This window comes from Clupea harengus, chromosome 5 (genome assembly GCF_900700415.2).
Source record: "Clupea harengus chromosome 5, Ch_v2.0.2, whole genome shotgun sequence".
Lineage (NCBI taxonomy): Eukaryota > Metazoa > Chordata > Actinopteri > Clupeiformes > Clupeidae > Clupea > Clupea harengus.
In genome coordinates this window covers 478,610-492,500 of record NC_045156.1, presented here as the reverse complement: position 1 = coordinate 492,500, position 13,891 = coordinate 478,610, and the positions used below count along the sequence as shown (strand labels likewise).

Here is a 13,891-nt window from a genome sequence, read left to right as displayed (position 1 = left end):
ACCACAGATAAACACAAGCGCAATGACATTTTTATTTCCAGGATGTCACACTGCTGATTGTCCTTGCCCACACATACAAACATGTCTGATGTTTGCACAGTGGAATCTTCTTTCAAATTAGAATAGACAGCTGTAAAAACCAACACACCCAGAGAGAGAGAGAGAGAGAGAGAGAGAGAGAGAGAGAGAGAGAGAGAGAGAGAGAGAGAACTGGAAATGTTGACAACAAGCTGTTTATCTTCAAAATATAATGCCTTTGGGCAGAAGGAGTCTCATCTGGGAGGCAGAAACATAAATAGATGAGCTTGTGAGCCACTTGTGAGATTAATGGAGACAAATAGGGTTCCACTCTTGCCACCTCTAATGGGATTGGGGATGAGCTGCACGGGGAGGGAGTCCCCCAGGGGAAACATCAGCAGCGTTCCCCCAACACATGAGCTCCCTCACCAGCCCCAGACATAGCCTTCTGTATGTGCCTGTGGGGATTACCCTAGAGGGGATAAAGTCAACAGGTCTCACCCATAGCTGAATGAGAGAGAGTGAGAGACTGAGAGACGGGGAAGTTAAATAGTCTAAATGGATCTGAGATGACTGAAAGAGATTTGGGACAAGAGGTTGGTGAAGAGTGAGAGAGTGAGAGAGTGATAGCTGAGAGCACAGTTGAGAGCACAGTTTCCCAGAAAGGAAGAGAGGTGAACCGCCAACACGTGATGAATAGTTTGGTTTCACAGTGATCCTGCTTGCACAAAAACAGGAGTAACAGAGTGAAAGAGAAAGTGACTAAGGCCAAATATCAAGCCAGCACAGACCTTTATTTGAGGCAAGAATGGAATCCATCGCTCAAAAAGGTTTTTTTTTTTTAACTTTTATGACATTTTACTATTCTGATAGTAATAGTATTCTACTATTCTAATCTTTCTCCTGTTCTTGTTCTGACCCTAGGCCAGTCCTTATGTTGCCACATCTGCAACTTATGAATGCTGTCTTCTCATAGGGCCTATTTTTCATGATCAATTCTATGCTTGTTTTCATTTTTGTGGAAGGACGAGAGGTGGTAGGACAGATGTGGGGGTTTCCGATTGACCACAGGGTGGTGTGTCATCTCTCGCTGTTGTTTTTGTGATGCCTCGGATATGAGTGAATCAGTGAGCCAAGTCAGCTGTCACGGTAGCTCTGGCCTCTGCCTGAAAAAAGTCACCTTCCCTCGGTTCCTCTCTTTGCAAAATAAGAACTTCACTTCACAGTAGCAGCTGGCCCCGTAAATGTAGCCCCCCTATCTGTCATCCTGGCGCTTGGGTGGGTGGGCCAGTTGGTGGTGGATAGGTGGTGGGGTGAGGGTGGAGTTGGGTGGTATTGTTGGAAATGCCTCATACTCATCGTCATGGATTAAGCCTACTTGTTAGCATCCTTTTAGGAGAGGGTAGTAATCAAAAGGTCTTCAGAAATGCATGTTGGTCTTCAGCCTTTAGCATGTGAAGTTTTTGCTTTGTTTTCAAACAAATTGGAGAATTATAATGATCGTTAGGGGGGTTCCTGCAATTGCCCACTAATTTCCTGTTGACCCTGGATACACATTAGTTCTGTTAGACAACATAAGGCCATTTAGCAAGACACAAAGAGAGCCTTTTGTGGCCAACTGGACCAATACATTTATGATTAGTATTAGTCCAAAAGAAAGTACTCCCTAAGTGGAACCTTTTTAGACAGAATTCCTTTGTGGGGTTTTCCTCGTCTTGTATTGATGGGCAAATAAAAACAAAGCAAGAACTGTTTATTGCAATAGCTAGAGGCTGATTCACAGAAACACGTGCCACCCGGCTCTTGTGACATCCACACACTAGAGCATGCTGTGTTGAACAAAAACAGCCATTTTAGTTTTGGAATCTTCACTTTTAACCGTAAAAAAGCAGTTGTACCTCTAAGTGACAAACTGATATTGAAACTACTGAAATACTGAGTACCCAAAAGAGCGTAGAATGACACATAGTGGTTATAAGAGAGCCTGTTGGCAGATGTTTTGAATCAGCCATATGGTTTTTTTTAATGAACATTAATGAAATTGCCTGGTAGACTATTGTGCATGCCTTGTGTGGTTTTGGCACCTTTTGACACAAATGGTCCGTTTTTTTATTTCATTTTTATTTCATTTTTTAATGTGTAGTTCTCACTGTTTACAGCGTCACATGTCTGGTGGTAGAGTTTGTGGTTGTGGACATATATGAATTAGTTGTGGAGAGAGGAAGTGAGGTTTGATTTCTGTTGCCGCCTGTCTTTCCAGCCCAGCCCATCCTCTACTGGTGCTCCAGGAACATGTCGTTCTGGAGCAGCATCTCCTTCAACCTGGCCGTGCTCATGAACCTGCTGGTGGCCTTCTTCTACCCCATAGAGGGAGTTCGAGGAGGTGAGATGATCTCAAGCACTCAATGTCCATCTACCTCTAACCTGTCCTGCCAATATCTGCTTCAGCAGATGATCTTAACCCCATTGCACCTTACCACTATCATCAAAGCCGAACCTCAGACCTTTTATTACACGGCTTGTAACATGTTGTCAGAGGTAATACCAAGACTCAACAAAAATGTTTACCCATTCATATCCCTCCTGTATTAACTCTTGCTCTTAGGCTACATAAGGCCACACCTAGCCACACTGTTTTAGTGTGGACGGAAGGGCTAAACGGAAAAATAATTATGCGTTTTTTTCATACGTACCCTGGTTAGGGTGAACAGGACCTCAGCCAAGTCGTAAAACCAAACCATATCATCAACAATCTCCCTAACTTACCTCTTTAGTCAAATGTGTTCCTCACAGAGCCACATTACGCACATGGCCCGCGGTGTGCCTTATGGGCACAACAAGCTATGTGTAGTCAAATGTAAACTAGGTCACCACACTCGCCCATAAAAAGAAAATTCCTTACTTGTATATTTTGGTCCCGCTCACTCTGCAGTAACCCATATCCAAGGTTACACCCAGTGTTTGGATTGCACGGACAGTCCAATCTTCTTTTACGGAGTGGTGTATGTCTGAACCTCACCCATGGTACATGTGAGAAAACCACCTGGCCACACTTCAGTCACACGAGAGCCACATAGTTCAGTGGATTGGAGACCTCAATGCCCAAAATCAGCATTCTTTGTGTCCAAATGCAAGACGGAGTACAAAAAGCTGACCTACACAGACATGTGCAGACAAACAATTAGTCTTCACACTGTTACTGTGCCTCCTATGACTGGTGAAGGTTACATGTACAACTTACAATGTCTGTTCCCTGCATATACATAATGCAACATGACTGGAATGATATATGTTCATATAACTATGACTGCGGTACTTTCTATACACCACTTAAGTCATTTGTTTTGTTCCTACATGTCTGACCGTTTTTATGAATTGAGGAGTAATTGAATCCATAGACTGATCTCCCTCGGTGGCCATTTGGTAGAGGGTGATACTGAGGACCCTAATTTGATATACTGGATATGCCAGACAAAAGCCCCTTGGCCCAGTTATCAATACATGTACCCTCAGCCTTCGCAGCTTTGCGTAAGACATCACCTGAATACCATTGTAATCTCTGTCTATCAGATCCCATCCTGCTTTGAGTGTTTGTCAATCCTGCTAATTAGAGCCCTGTGTGTGTGTGTGTGTGTGTGTGTGTGTGTGTGTGTGTGTGTGTGTGTGTGTGTGTGTGTGTGTGTGTGTGTGTGTGTGTGTGTGTGTGTGTGTGTGTGTGTGTGTGTGTGTGTGTGTGTGTGTCTGTCTGAGATAGAGAGCTAGAGCTAGGATCCTGTAGGAAATGGGATACTTAACACAGTGATTCAGCCATACATGAAAACGGATGCCCACATAATAGCAAGCCCTAGGTCAAGCCCCCCGCCCCCCCCCCCCACATGTAAACGGCACCCACTTATATAACTGAAAAACTTTCAGCACATATAAATTACACATGCACACACTGGCACACACACTCTCAAAACACAATAATACTTTAAGCCATGTTCCGGTTCCTTATCAGGCCATTTGTCAACCCATGACCCTGATTTTCTGTACAGTCAAGCCGGAAAGTGCACACCTCTTTCACCTTCTCTCCACGTTCTGTTACGTTACAGACATATTCTGCAATAGATTGAGTTCATTTTTTGTCTCAAAATTCTACACAAAATAGCCCATAATGAAAACAGGTTTTTAGACATTTGTGCTCATTTATTAAACATTTAAATGTAAAATATCATATGTACACAAGTGTGCACACCCTTTGATATGACACCCAAAAGTGAGCTGAGGTGCATTTTGTTTCCACTGATACGGCTTGAAATGTTTCTACAACTTAATTGGAGTCCACCTGTGATAAATTCAATTGATTGGACATGATTGGGGATTGCCAACACCTGCCTATATAAGGTCCCACAGTTGACAGTGCATGTCAGAGCAAACTCCAAACCATGGGGTCAAAGAAATGATCTGCAGACCTCAGAAACAGGAATGTATCAAGGCATAGATCTGGAGAAGGGTATGGAAAAATGTCTGCAGCTTTACAGGTCCCAAAGACCACAGTGGCCACCATCATTCGTAAATGGAAGAAGTTTGGAACCACCAAGAATCTTCTTAGACCTGGCCGCCTGGCCAAACTGAGCAATCGGGGAAGACGGGCCTTGGTCAGGGAGGTGAGCAGGAACCCTTGGGTCACTCTGACAGAACTCCAGAGTATCCTTGTGGAGATGGGAGAACCTTTCAGAAGATCAACCATCCAGGCAGCACTCCACCAATCAGGTCTTTATGGTAGAGTGGCCGGACGGAAGCCCCTCCTTAGTAAAAGGCACATCACAGCCCACTTTGCCAAAAGGCACCTAGAGGACTCTCAAACCATGAGAATCAAGATTCTCTGGTCGAATTAAACCAAAATGTTACTTTTTGGCCTGAATACCAAGCGTAACGTCTGGAGGAAACCAGGCACCGCTCATCACCTGGCTAATACCACCCCTACAGTGAAGCATGGCGGTGGAAGCATCATGATGTGGGGATGTTTTTCAGCAGCAGAAACGGGGCGACTAGTCCTGATAGAGATAGATAGCAACTACCAACTATTAAGATAATTCCCTACGCTAAAGATGGCTAGAATAGTTCATAGTCAGGTTAACTGGCATGAGACCTCCCGTGTTTTACACCTGTCATGGACATCCATGCTCCATAGCATTGGATGGGAATACACAACACCCATTACTTTATTGTTATGGAAGACTGAAATTTGATACCTGTCCAATGTTGTTTTTTGCGTGATGCAATAAAGGGATTTGTATCTGAAAAAGAAAGAGAGCGAGAGACCCATTCACCCATTCCAGTGTATAGGACGCACCCGGGTTTTAATCGCAGGGCTGCAGACATTTGGCAAAATAAGTGTATAAACCACGCTTATTAGTCAGGAAATGACAGTAATCTCTTACTGCTTTGTTCTTTTCTCCCTCATCCACACAAGGTTGTATGTCACTACTGTACCGTTCACTTTATAAACGATGTACAACATTGCGTAGTTGTGGGGTTTATGTTCACCCATATTGGTTTGGGGAAATGGCTATTGGCTTTTGATATTCCTCCAATTCTGAAAGCATTTTCACTCTTAAAACCAAAGCACAGTTCCTCTAAAGAGGGACTCCTCTCCCCTGAGAGCCAAGCATTGTGGTTTTGCGAGGGCACAGAGCCGTCTATTGTCCCCGTGTGAAGTTACGGAGACAGAGGCCCAACATTGTGACTCGCATAACCTTTCAATTGTTCGGCCTGGGGTCAAGCGGCGGCTGGCCCCTTTGTCTCAGACTTCCTCCGAGGAGAACAAGGAAGCTGTCGGTGGCCGAAATGCGGCACAGGCGCCTCGTGTGGCCTGCAGTGATCCGCAGCCCGGGCCCCTAAACTCCCAGCCCTGCCCCCACTCCTCACTGTGGGCCATGCAACAGTTCATCTCAGGACACGTCTATTTTGAGCTGAAAAGGGTGTGTGTGTCTTTGTGTGTGTGTGTGTGTGTGTGTGTGTGTGTGTGTGTGTGTGTGTGTGTGTGTGTGTGTGTGTGTGTGTGTGTGTGTGTGTGTGTATTGGGGGGGGGTATTTATCTTTGATTGCTCTCCAACAGTGAAATCTCGTCACCCGAATCCGTCAGTGTCATAATGCATGCTAATGAGATGAGGTCGGAGTGACGACATCCATTATTATGTGGTTAATGTGTAAGCCCATTGCTTGCTGAAGGTGGAGGGAACCCAATGGTCTGCACTGTGGTAGTTATTCATTGCCATTGGATGAACACATATAGCCTCTTTCATCAACAACAACAACAGTGTGAGTAAAATGGAGATAACCCTGATCAAAAACCTAGTAAGTTATGTAACATAATACAGTCTAATTTGACATTTGGCACTAGAACAGAATTTTAACGATTACTCGAGCATAGAAGATTTTGTTTCAGTGTTGTGGCAGATCTTATACAAAGGCAAATTTGGTACATACAGCACAGACGATGGAGCTTTGAATCGTCATCCAATTGAGGGAGAGGTCATCACAACTTTTGTTGTTGTTGGTTTTGAACGTGCACTCATTTCAGCGTGCCGTGCACGCAGTTTGGGCCTGCCTTACTGTCAACCCGCTTACAGTCACCTGTGGAAAAACAGCAGTCATTTGCAAGCGCACGCTAGTGTGCTCGGCCCGCAGTGCAGCCTCTCAGGGGTGTGTCTGTGAGCGGGCTGGTCAAGCTGCCTTCTGAATGGCTCCCTGTCGTCGCCCCAACCCCCCCCCCCCCCCAGCACTGTTGGAATGTGACCATGGAAATAAGATAAGAACACTGAAAGTAGGTCAGTGTATGTTGCCTGTCCATGCAGAGGAGAAAGCATGGGATTTCTGTCATGGCTGCAGACTCACTTTCCCTGCGCCATGTCCAAGGTAAGGCTACAGGCTTTGACATGTGCCGTCTTCAGTCACCAGGGGAATGTCGAGAGCAACCTCTGACCGAGTACAGTTGACATATTTATCATACGCTGACAAACCGCGACAAAGTCAAGAGTTGAGCCCCCACTGTGTGTCTTTCATGGTCAGCTCTGTAGATGAGAGAAGGAGACATGGGAAAGACGGGAGGGACTGGGTGTGGGAAGTCGTGTCCTGCCACGACCCGGCGCCAGAGACGCGGTGCAGAACAGCGGCGGTCATCAAGTTGATTCCCGAGCCCTGGAAGGAGTCGGCTTGCCAGGCTGGAGCTGCAAACTGAGCTTCGTGGCAGAGTCAGAGCCCTAGTATCTAAACCACCCCCACCCCGGGCCCCCTCCCCCTTAGCGTGCCACCCGCCAGGCAGCCAGTTGGATCAGAACCCCAGAGCCCCGAGCCCTGGGATAGCGTGGAGCGTGCTCACTGCTCACGGACCAGCCCTCATGAATCTTTCAGGAGGCCACTGTATTTTTAGCCTGCCACGTTATGTAACAGCCACCTGTCATGTGATCTCCGCATGGAGAGAGGGGAGAAAGACGGAGAGAGGGAGGGAGGGAGGGAGAGAGAGAGGGAGAGGAGAGAGACGGAGAGAGGGGAGAGGGAGACGGAGAGAGGGAGGGAGGGAGGGAGGGAGGGAGGGAGGGGCAGCTCAAATGTTGCCTGCGTGCCTCGGCGAAGATCCTGTAAATCCGACTGACCTCATTTTTCTCCAGCGCGCTCTTACACACATATAAACACACCCACTCGTCTCGCACAAACACTCTCTGGTGCACACACACACACACACACACAGACAGACACGGTAGATTTGATATACAGTAGATACAGCATACAGACTCACTTCAGTTACACAAATAGATGCCCACTAACATAAGCAGGCCATTGAGATTGTTCCTGTTTCGCCCCCCAGGATTTAAGTGTAGATTACACAGATACCAGGTAGGCTTATGGGGGAATCTATGTTAGCCCCAAACATAGTCAACCGTGTCACACTTTTCTGTCTTATGTAACCACCTCCTGTGTGCGTGTGTGTGTGTGTGTGTGTGTGTGTGTGTGTGTGCGTGCGTGCGTGCGTGTGTGTGTGTGTGTGTGTGTGTGTGTGTGTGTGTGTGTGTGTGTGTGTGTGTGTGTGTGTGTGTGTGTGTGTGTGTGTGTGTGTGTGTGTGTGTGTGAAGGTTTTTGCCTTTCCCTCCACCTTTTTTCTATCTGCTGGGTAAGAATGTGCCCTAACATGTTTTCCACAGGTGAAACACAGACTCACTCACACACTCAAGCACACACACTCACACTCACTCTCAGACACACACACACACACACACACAGGGCCCTAATTTCATTGACGGGCAACAGGCAAAGTCCATTGCGCCTAAACTAAAGCACCCGTGTGGCGTGTTGCGTGTGGGAGCATTGTGATGACTCACCTGCTTAGAATTGCGCTTAGGATTTTGCTCAGTGTATTAAATTAAAATTAAAACAAAATGATTATTAAAGTAGCGCTAGAGTTTGCATGTTGCCAGTTGGCCGTCAATGAAATTAGGGCCCGTACTGTCCTCTACAGATGATGAACAAGAGCAAGTGTTTCACATTTTAGGATGAATAATTAGGGCGGTTAAGGTGTTGGCCTGTTCCGGTGATATTTAATGGACGTCCTCTCCACCTCCCCACACCTTAAAAATAGGCATCAGATCATGCCAGCTCAGGCATGCCGTATTATTCTCTTCCTTGTTCATGCAAATTTTTGTTTTGGCACAACACCAGGATGGGTATGTGAACACTAACTTCATGTTGGCGTTGCATTGCATACTTAATATTACATAATGCCCTTTCATTTGACTCGCATATAAAACATGATTACAGTTATGAGGTGTTAAAAGACTAAGAAATGTTCCATCTCTCTCTTCCTTTCTTTATCTCTCCTTTTCTCTCTCTCTCTCTTCTCTCTCTCTGTCTATCCCACTCCACAGGTACGTTGGAGCCTCACCTGTCTGGGCTGCTGTGGATGGCCATGCTGGTGTCGTTGGCCATAGTTATAGTGCTGCCTCAGCCCCACGGCATCCGCGCCCTCATCGCCTCCACCATCCTGCGCCTCATATTCTCAGTGGGCCTGGAGCCCACCCTCTTTCTGCTCGGGGCTTTCAATGTGAGTGGGCCTGTGTGTGAGTGAGTTTGGAGTTGGTGTGTGTGTGCACTTGCATTGCATTTGCATGTCTTGGAATGCATCGCCCATTTTTAATTAACGTGTAAAATGTGTGTGTATTTGTGTTGGGGTGTGTGTGTATCTGTGTAGAAGTGCGAGTACCTTTTTTTTTTTTCGTCCTCTGGCCGCCTAGTGTCCCTGTGTTTCCTCCTGGGTCTTTTCCCCAGGACTGTGGGCATAGAGGTTAGGTGTGGAGTGCGTCACTGTGGGATACCGCGGCCCAGTGACACTCCGGTGTCAGTCAGAGCCTCCAAAGTAGACCACCTGTCTTTGGTCTCCTCTAGTTGTAAAACCCCTTTTCTCTTCCTTGTTCAAAAGGATTGCATTGCTTATGATGAAGGAACAGTACCTCTTTCTAAGCTCATGTGCGGTTAAACTGTAGATGAATTGCTGCAAAAGGTAACCAGTGTGATAGGAATGCTCTGCATTTGACATGAAAAAATAAGCACGTACCAGAAAGAAATGTCTTCAGCTTTCTCTTATACTAGGAACGTGTTAGAATCTATAGACCTGAGCCATACATTCCAGACCCCAGCAGCCTGACTCAGTCAGCTAGGCTGTGGCCAGTTCTATTGCTGCGTACCGATGTATGAACTACATTTGGGCAATAGACAATGGGAGGTATATAATTGTGAATAATATCACAGTTCACAGATCATCTGTGACAAACATACATCCTTAAATATTCTCTTACTATACAATTGTATATTATATTTCCACTGCCTTTGTCATTTGAAGGTACTTTAGATAATGTGTATTGTATTTCACAATCCAACAAAAACTTGCACCTGTTCGATAAAGATAATCAAAAAATGACACAGTGACATTTAGGTCAAAGCTGATATTTAATCGCCTAAAAGGTGAAGTCTGTAAGGTTTATTGTTGGCTTGTAAACATGAGAGGGATTCAGTGAGCTAGTAAAGTGTTTGTTCTCCAGTAACCTCAAACATAAAACTAGGCCATCTACTACCGTCTGTTTAGCCGCTGTTTTAGAGAGGCTGTATGGGAAATACCCGTCATGTGTATCATCACATAAAGATGTATGACTTAGCATCTTTTTATTTCAGTGGCTTTTGTAAGGCAGGGCATCTCTCTCCTTCTCATCTCTTTATCTCAGTCACACTCTTATTCGAGTTTGTTTTAAGGTGCTTTTGTATTTGATGTATTTAGGTTCATTCGGGTTCATTCGTAGCTATGATATTTAACAGTTGGCAACCGTTTCATTTCAGACTTTTGTCACTGTTCATGGTTATTAACTCTTCTCTTCAACATTTTCTTCAACATTTTATCGGGTCTGTACATTTAACAACTAATGTTATGCTTATTGTAGGAATTAACTGGATGTAGTCACATACATCATGTCAGCCTGCGTGTGTGTGTGTGTGTGTGTGTGTGTGTGTGATCTGAGTGTCAGTCATGGGGTGAGGTCAGTAGGGTCAGTGGGTTCATGCAAATGTTGCATAGTGCATAGGGGTCTTCCAAAGGTGGTGTTGATTTATCCACCATATCAAGTTGATATTGTAGTATTTACCACCCTAATGCAGATTCCTGTCCCGTGTGCAAAATAAGCCTTCTAATCTAATCATAGTTGATAATCATGACTGCCTTGCACTGCGGTAATACCATTTTACTACAATCTTACTAAAAAAAACGACACAAAGAGGTAAATGTGCGGTGGCACCTTATTGGCAGTCAGTTCTTACATAACCAAGTGACTTTGCTAAATATTATGATCAATCTCAAGCTTCAATGCATGAATGCTTTAAAATGCTGTCTTCCATGAGGTTGAAGTCGATTTCTAAGTCCCACACTTTCTAGGCAAGCCCTTTGTTGTGTCACAAGACTAATGTCAGCTGGCAAAGAGTAGTGTGAGTGTGAGTGTGTCAGCCCTACATACTTAACAGCGTAAGCAGCTGGCTAGGGCCATATGGTCATCTGAGGCCAGTTTGGGAAACCTTAGGTAGCAAGATTATAATTATAAAAATTAATATATATATATTTTTTTAAATAATTAATTCCAGAATTGAATATGTTTGTTCAAGGGGTTCAACATTTTTGATTTTGTTACAATCTATTGTGATCCAGTTAACCCTCTAATGTACACACAGCGGTGTAACATTTGGCAAATGAAAGCCTTATGTGATCTCATGAAATGGAAGAAAAGTGATATGGCCTCATGTAGTGGGAGAAAAGTTATCAGTCCAACTTATTGGTCAAGTAACTCAAAATATCTCTGTAAAAAAAATATATATAAATATGAACGCAATGGATGGTCTCAAATGAGTTGCTCATAGTTATTCTTGGTTTATTTGTATTGCTGTGGGCTTCAGTCAGCCTGACATCTCACCCACACTGTCTGCTCTTCTTACACGCTCAGGTAGGCAATAAGGTCATCTTCCTGATTAGTTTTGCGGGGAACCGGGGCACATTCACGCGAGGCTACAAGGCCATGATCCTGGATGTGGAGTTCCTCTACCACGTGCTCTACCTGATCATCTGCAGCCTCGGCGTCTTCGTCCACGTCTTCTTTTACAGCTTGCTGGTAAGGAGCCGCAACCCCCCCGGCCACCCAAAACACCTCCTGACTCCTCATAGTGTTTAGTGTTTCTTTTGCCTCTGCCTGATACAGTCTCTCATGCTCTCTTTGACACGCAAACCACATCCTGTTGAAACAGATTCTTTGTGCCCCCTGTCTACACATACACACATATTTACACACACATACCTCCATAAACACACACACACACCCGCTGTGGCGTGTCAGCCTTCCGTACGGCTTTTGTCCTACTCAAATGTGTGCGTGTGTGTGTGCGTGTGCGTGCGTATGTGTGTGCGTGTGCGTGTGTGTGTGTGTGTGTGTGCGTGTGCGTGTGCGTGTGCGTGTGCGTGAGAGAGAGATAGTTGTGTGTCTACTACATGCAAGGTAATTTTCTGGCAGTGCATTAGTGTGCTCATATTTATATCATTGATATCATGTATTGTTGTAGCTGTTTGACCTGGTGTACCGGGAGGAGACACTGCTGAATGTGATCAAGAGTGTGACGAGGAACGGCCGCTCCATCGTGCTGACGGCCGTGCTGGCGCTCATCCTGGTCTACCTCTTCTCCATCGTGGGCTACATCTTCTTCAAGGACGACTTCATCCTGTCGGTGGACAGGATACCCAACAAAACCCTAGGTGCTCCACAGAACATCAAACGGGCATCATTGTTGTCATTCTGTGCTGCTTATATCACGTGGGCTTTCTTTGGAGTTTTTTTTTTGTTGCAGGTGTACGCTTTGGCTGTCCCAGTTTTATTCTAATTCCCAGGTGTGACCAGAGGAAGCAGGTGTTATATAGTTTTTGACTCGCTCCCTCTTTCTCTGTTTTTCTCTCTCCCTCTTTCTTACTCTATCTCTCTACCTTCATCAGAGAGTGGGGCCAGCATGCTTGGGGATTTCCTGTTTGGTGCCGAAGTGTGCCGAAAGGAGAGTGGGGACAACTGTTCTTCAGAGGCTGTGGTAGATGGTGAGACTCTGTGTGTGTGTGTGTGTGTGTGTGTGTGTGTGTGTGTGTGTGTGTGTGTGTGTGTGTGTGTGTATGTGGAATGCAAGTTCATTTGGAGGAATGTCTCTGTGTTTAGGGTGTGAGTGAGTTCAAGGGCCTGCAGTCACATGTAGTCACATACATACATCATATCAGCCCGCCTTCGTGTGTGTGTGTGTGTGTGTGTGTGTGTGGGTGTGTCTGTGTGTGTAATCTCAGTGAATGTCGGTCATGGGGTGAGGTCAGTAGGGGCAGTCGGTTCAGCTCAGGGCCCTCAGCGATCCTGGCGTGTTGTGCCGAGGTTGCAGACGGCAGAGCCCGTGTCAAAGGTTAATGACAGTCAGGCGCAGGCAGGTTGTTAAGTTCGGCCAACCCCAACTTTACCCACGGGTTAGTCCAGTGTGACCTGGATTTACGGGGGGGACGTCGATGTCTGAAGGGTCATTGAAAAAAGGCTGGGGTTAAGACCTCTAGGCGCTCCTTACGTGTTCAACGAGGCTGATCATGTGTCCTGATCCCAGTCCAAAAGCAGCAGCAGCAGCAGCAGCAGCAGCAGCAGCAGCAGCAGCAGCACCTCACCAGCACAAAGCTTACCCCTGGTTCATGGGTTCATCACATGACCCTGTGTCCCCAGCTCGCATGCTGGGCTTGTGCTCACTCAGACTCAGGAGGCCTATGTAGACAAAGCTACAACGTCCCCATATGAACTTTTAAACGAGTTTTTCATTTTGTATAATACCTTGTAGTTTTGTATATATGCGTGTGTGTGTTTGTGTGTCTGTGTTTCTGTGTGTGATGTAGGCATCTCTGTCTGTCTGTCTGTCTGTCTGTCTGTGTCTGTCTGTCTGTGTTTGTGTGTGGTTGGTATTTGTATTTGTGTGTGTCCAGAGGTGGTCTGTTTGTATGAACTGCTGTACTGCTGCCTACTAATGTTTTATGTACGTGGGGGGGTCCAGCCGTAGTGCACCAGCCATCGGCGGTGGTGATCGAGGACAAGGAGCGCTCCTGCGACTCGCTGCTCATGTGCATCGTCACCGTACTTAGCCACGGCCTGCGGAGCGGTGGCGGCGTGGGAGACGTCCTCCGCAAGCCCTCCAAAGAGGTACGTACGCATGTCCAAATGTGGAGGGAGATACAAACCCTAATGCCCTAAACCCTTTAATGCTATGCTAAGGACACAGTTAGCAGCTTAACTGTTAGCCTGCTTAT

The 13,891-nt window shown here is 45.9% G+C and overlaps 1 protein-coding gene across 17 annotated transcripts in view; it reads left to right on the top strand.

Annotated features, from left to right (window-relative positions):
- The window catches only part of itpr1b (inositol 1,4,5-trisphosphate receptor, type 1b), a 109,132-nt gene that overhangs the window by 82,187 nt on the left and 13,054 nt on the right, over positions 1-13,891 (top strand). For all 17 annotated transcript variants that reach the window (XM_031567207.2, XM_031567217.2, XM_031567203.2 and 14 more), the window contains 6 exons: positions 2,279-2,401; positions 8,925-9,100; positions 11,535-11,699; positions 12,145-12,334; positions 12,569-12,664; positions 13,639-13,784. In XM_031567207.2, the coding sequence (XP_031423067.1) occupies positions 2,279-2,401; positions 8,925-9,100; positions 11,535-11,699; positions 12,145-12,334; positions 12,569-12,664; positions 13,639-13,784 (896 nt within the window). The remainder of the gene's footprint in view (positions 1-2,278; positions 2,402-8,924; positions 9,101-11,534; positions 11,700-12,144; positions 12,335-12,568; positions 12,665-13,638; positions 13,785-13,891) is intronic.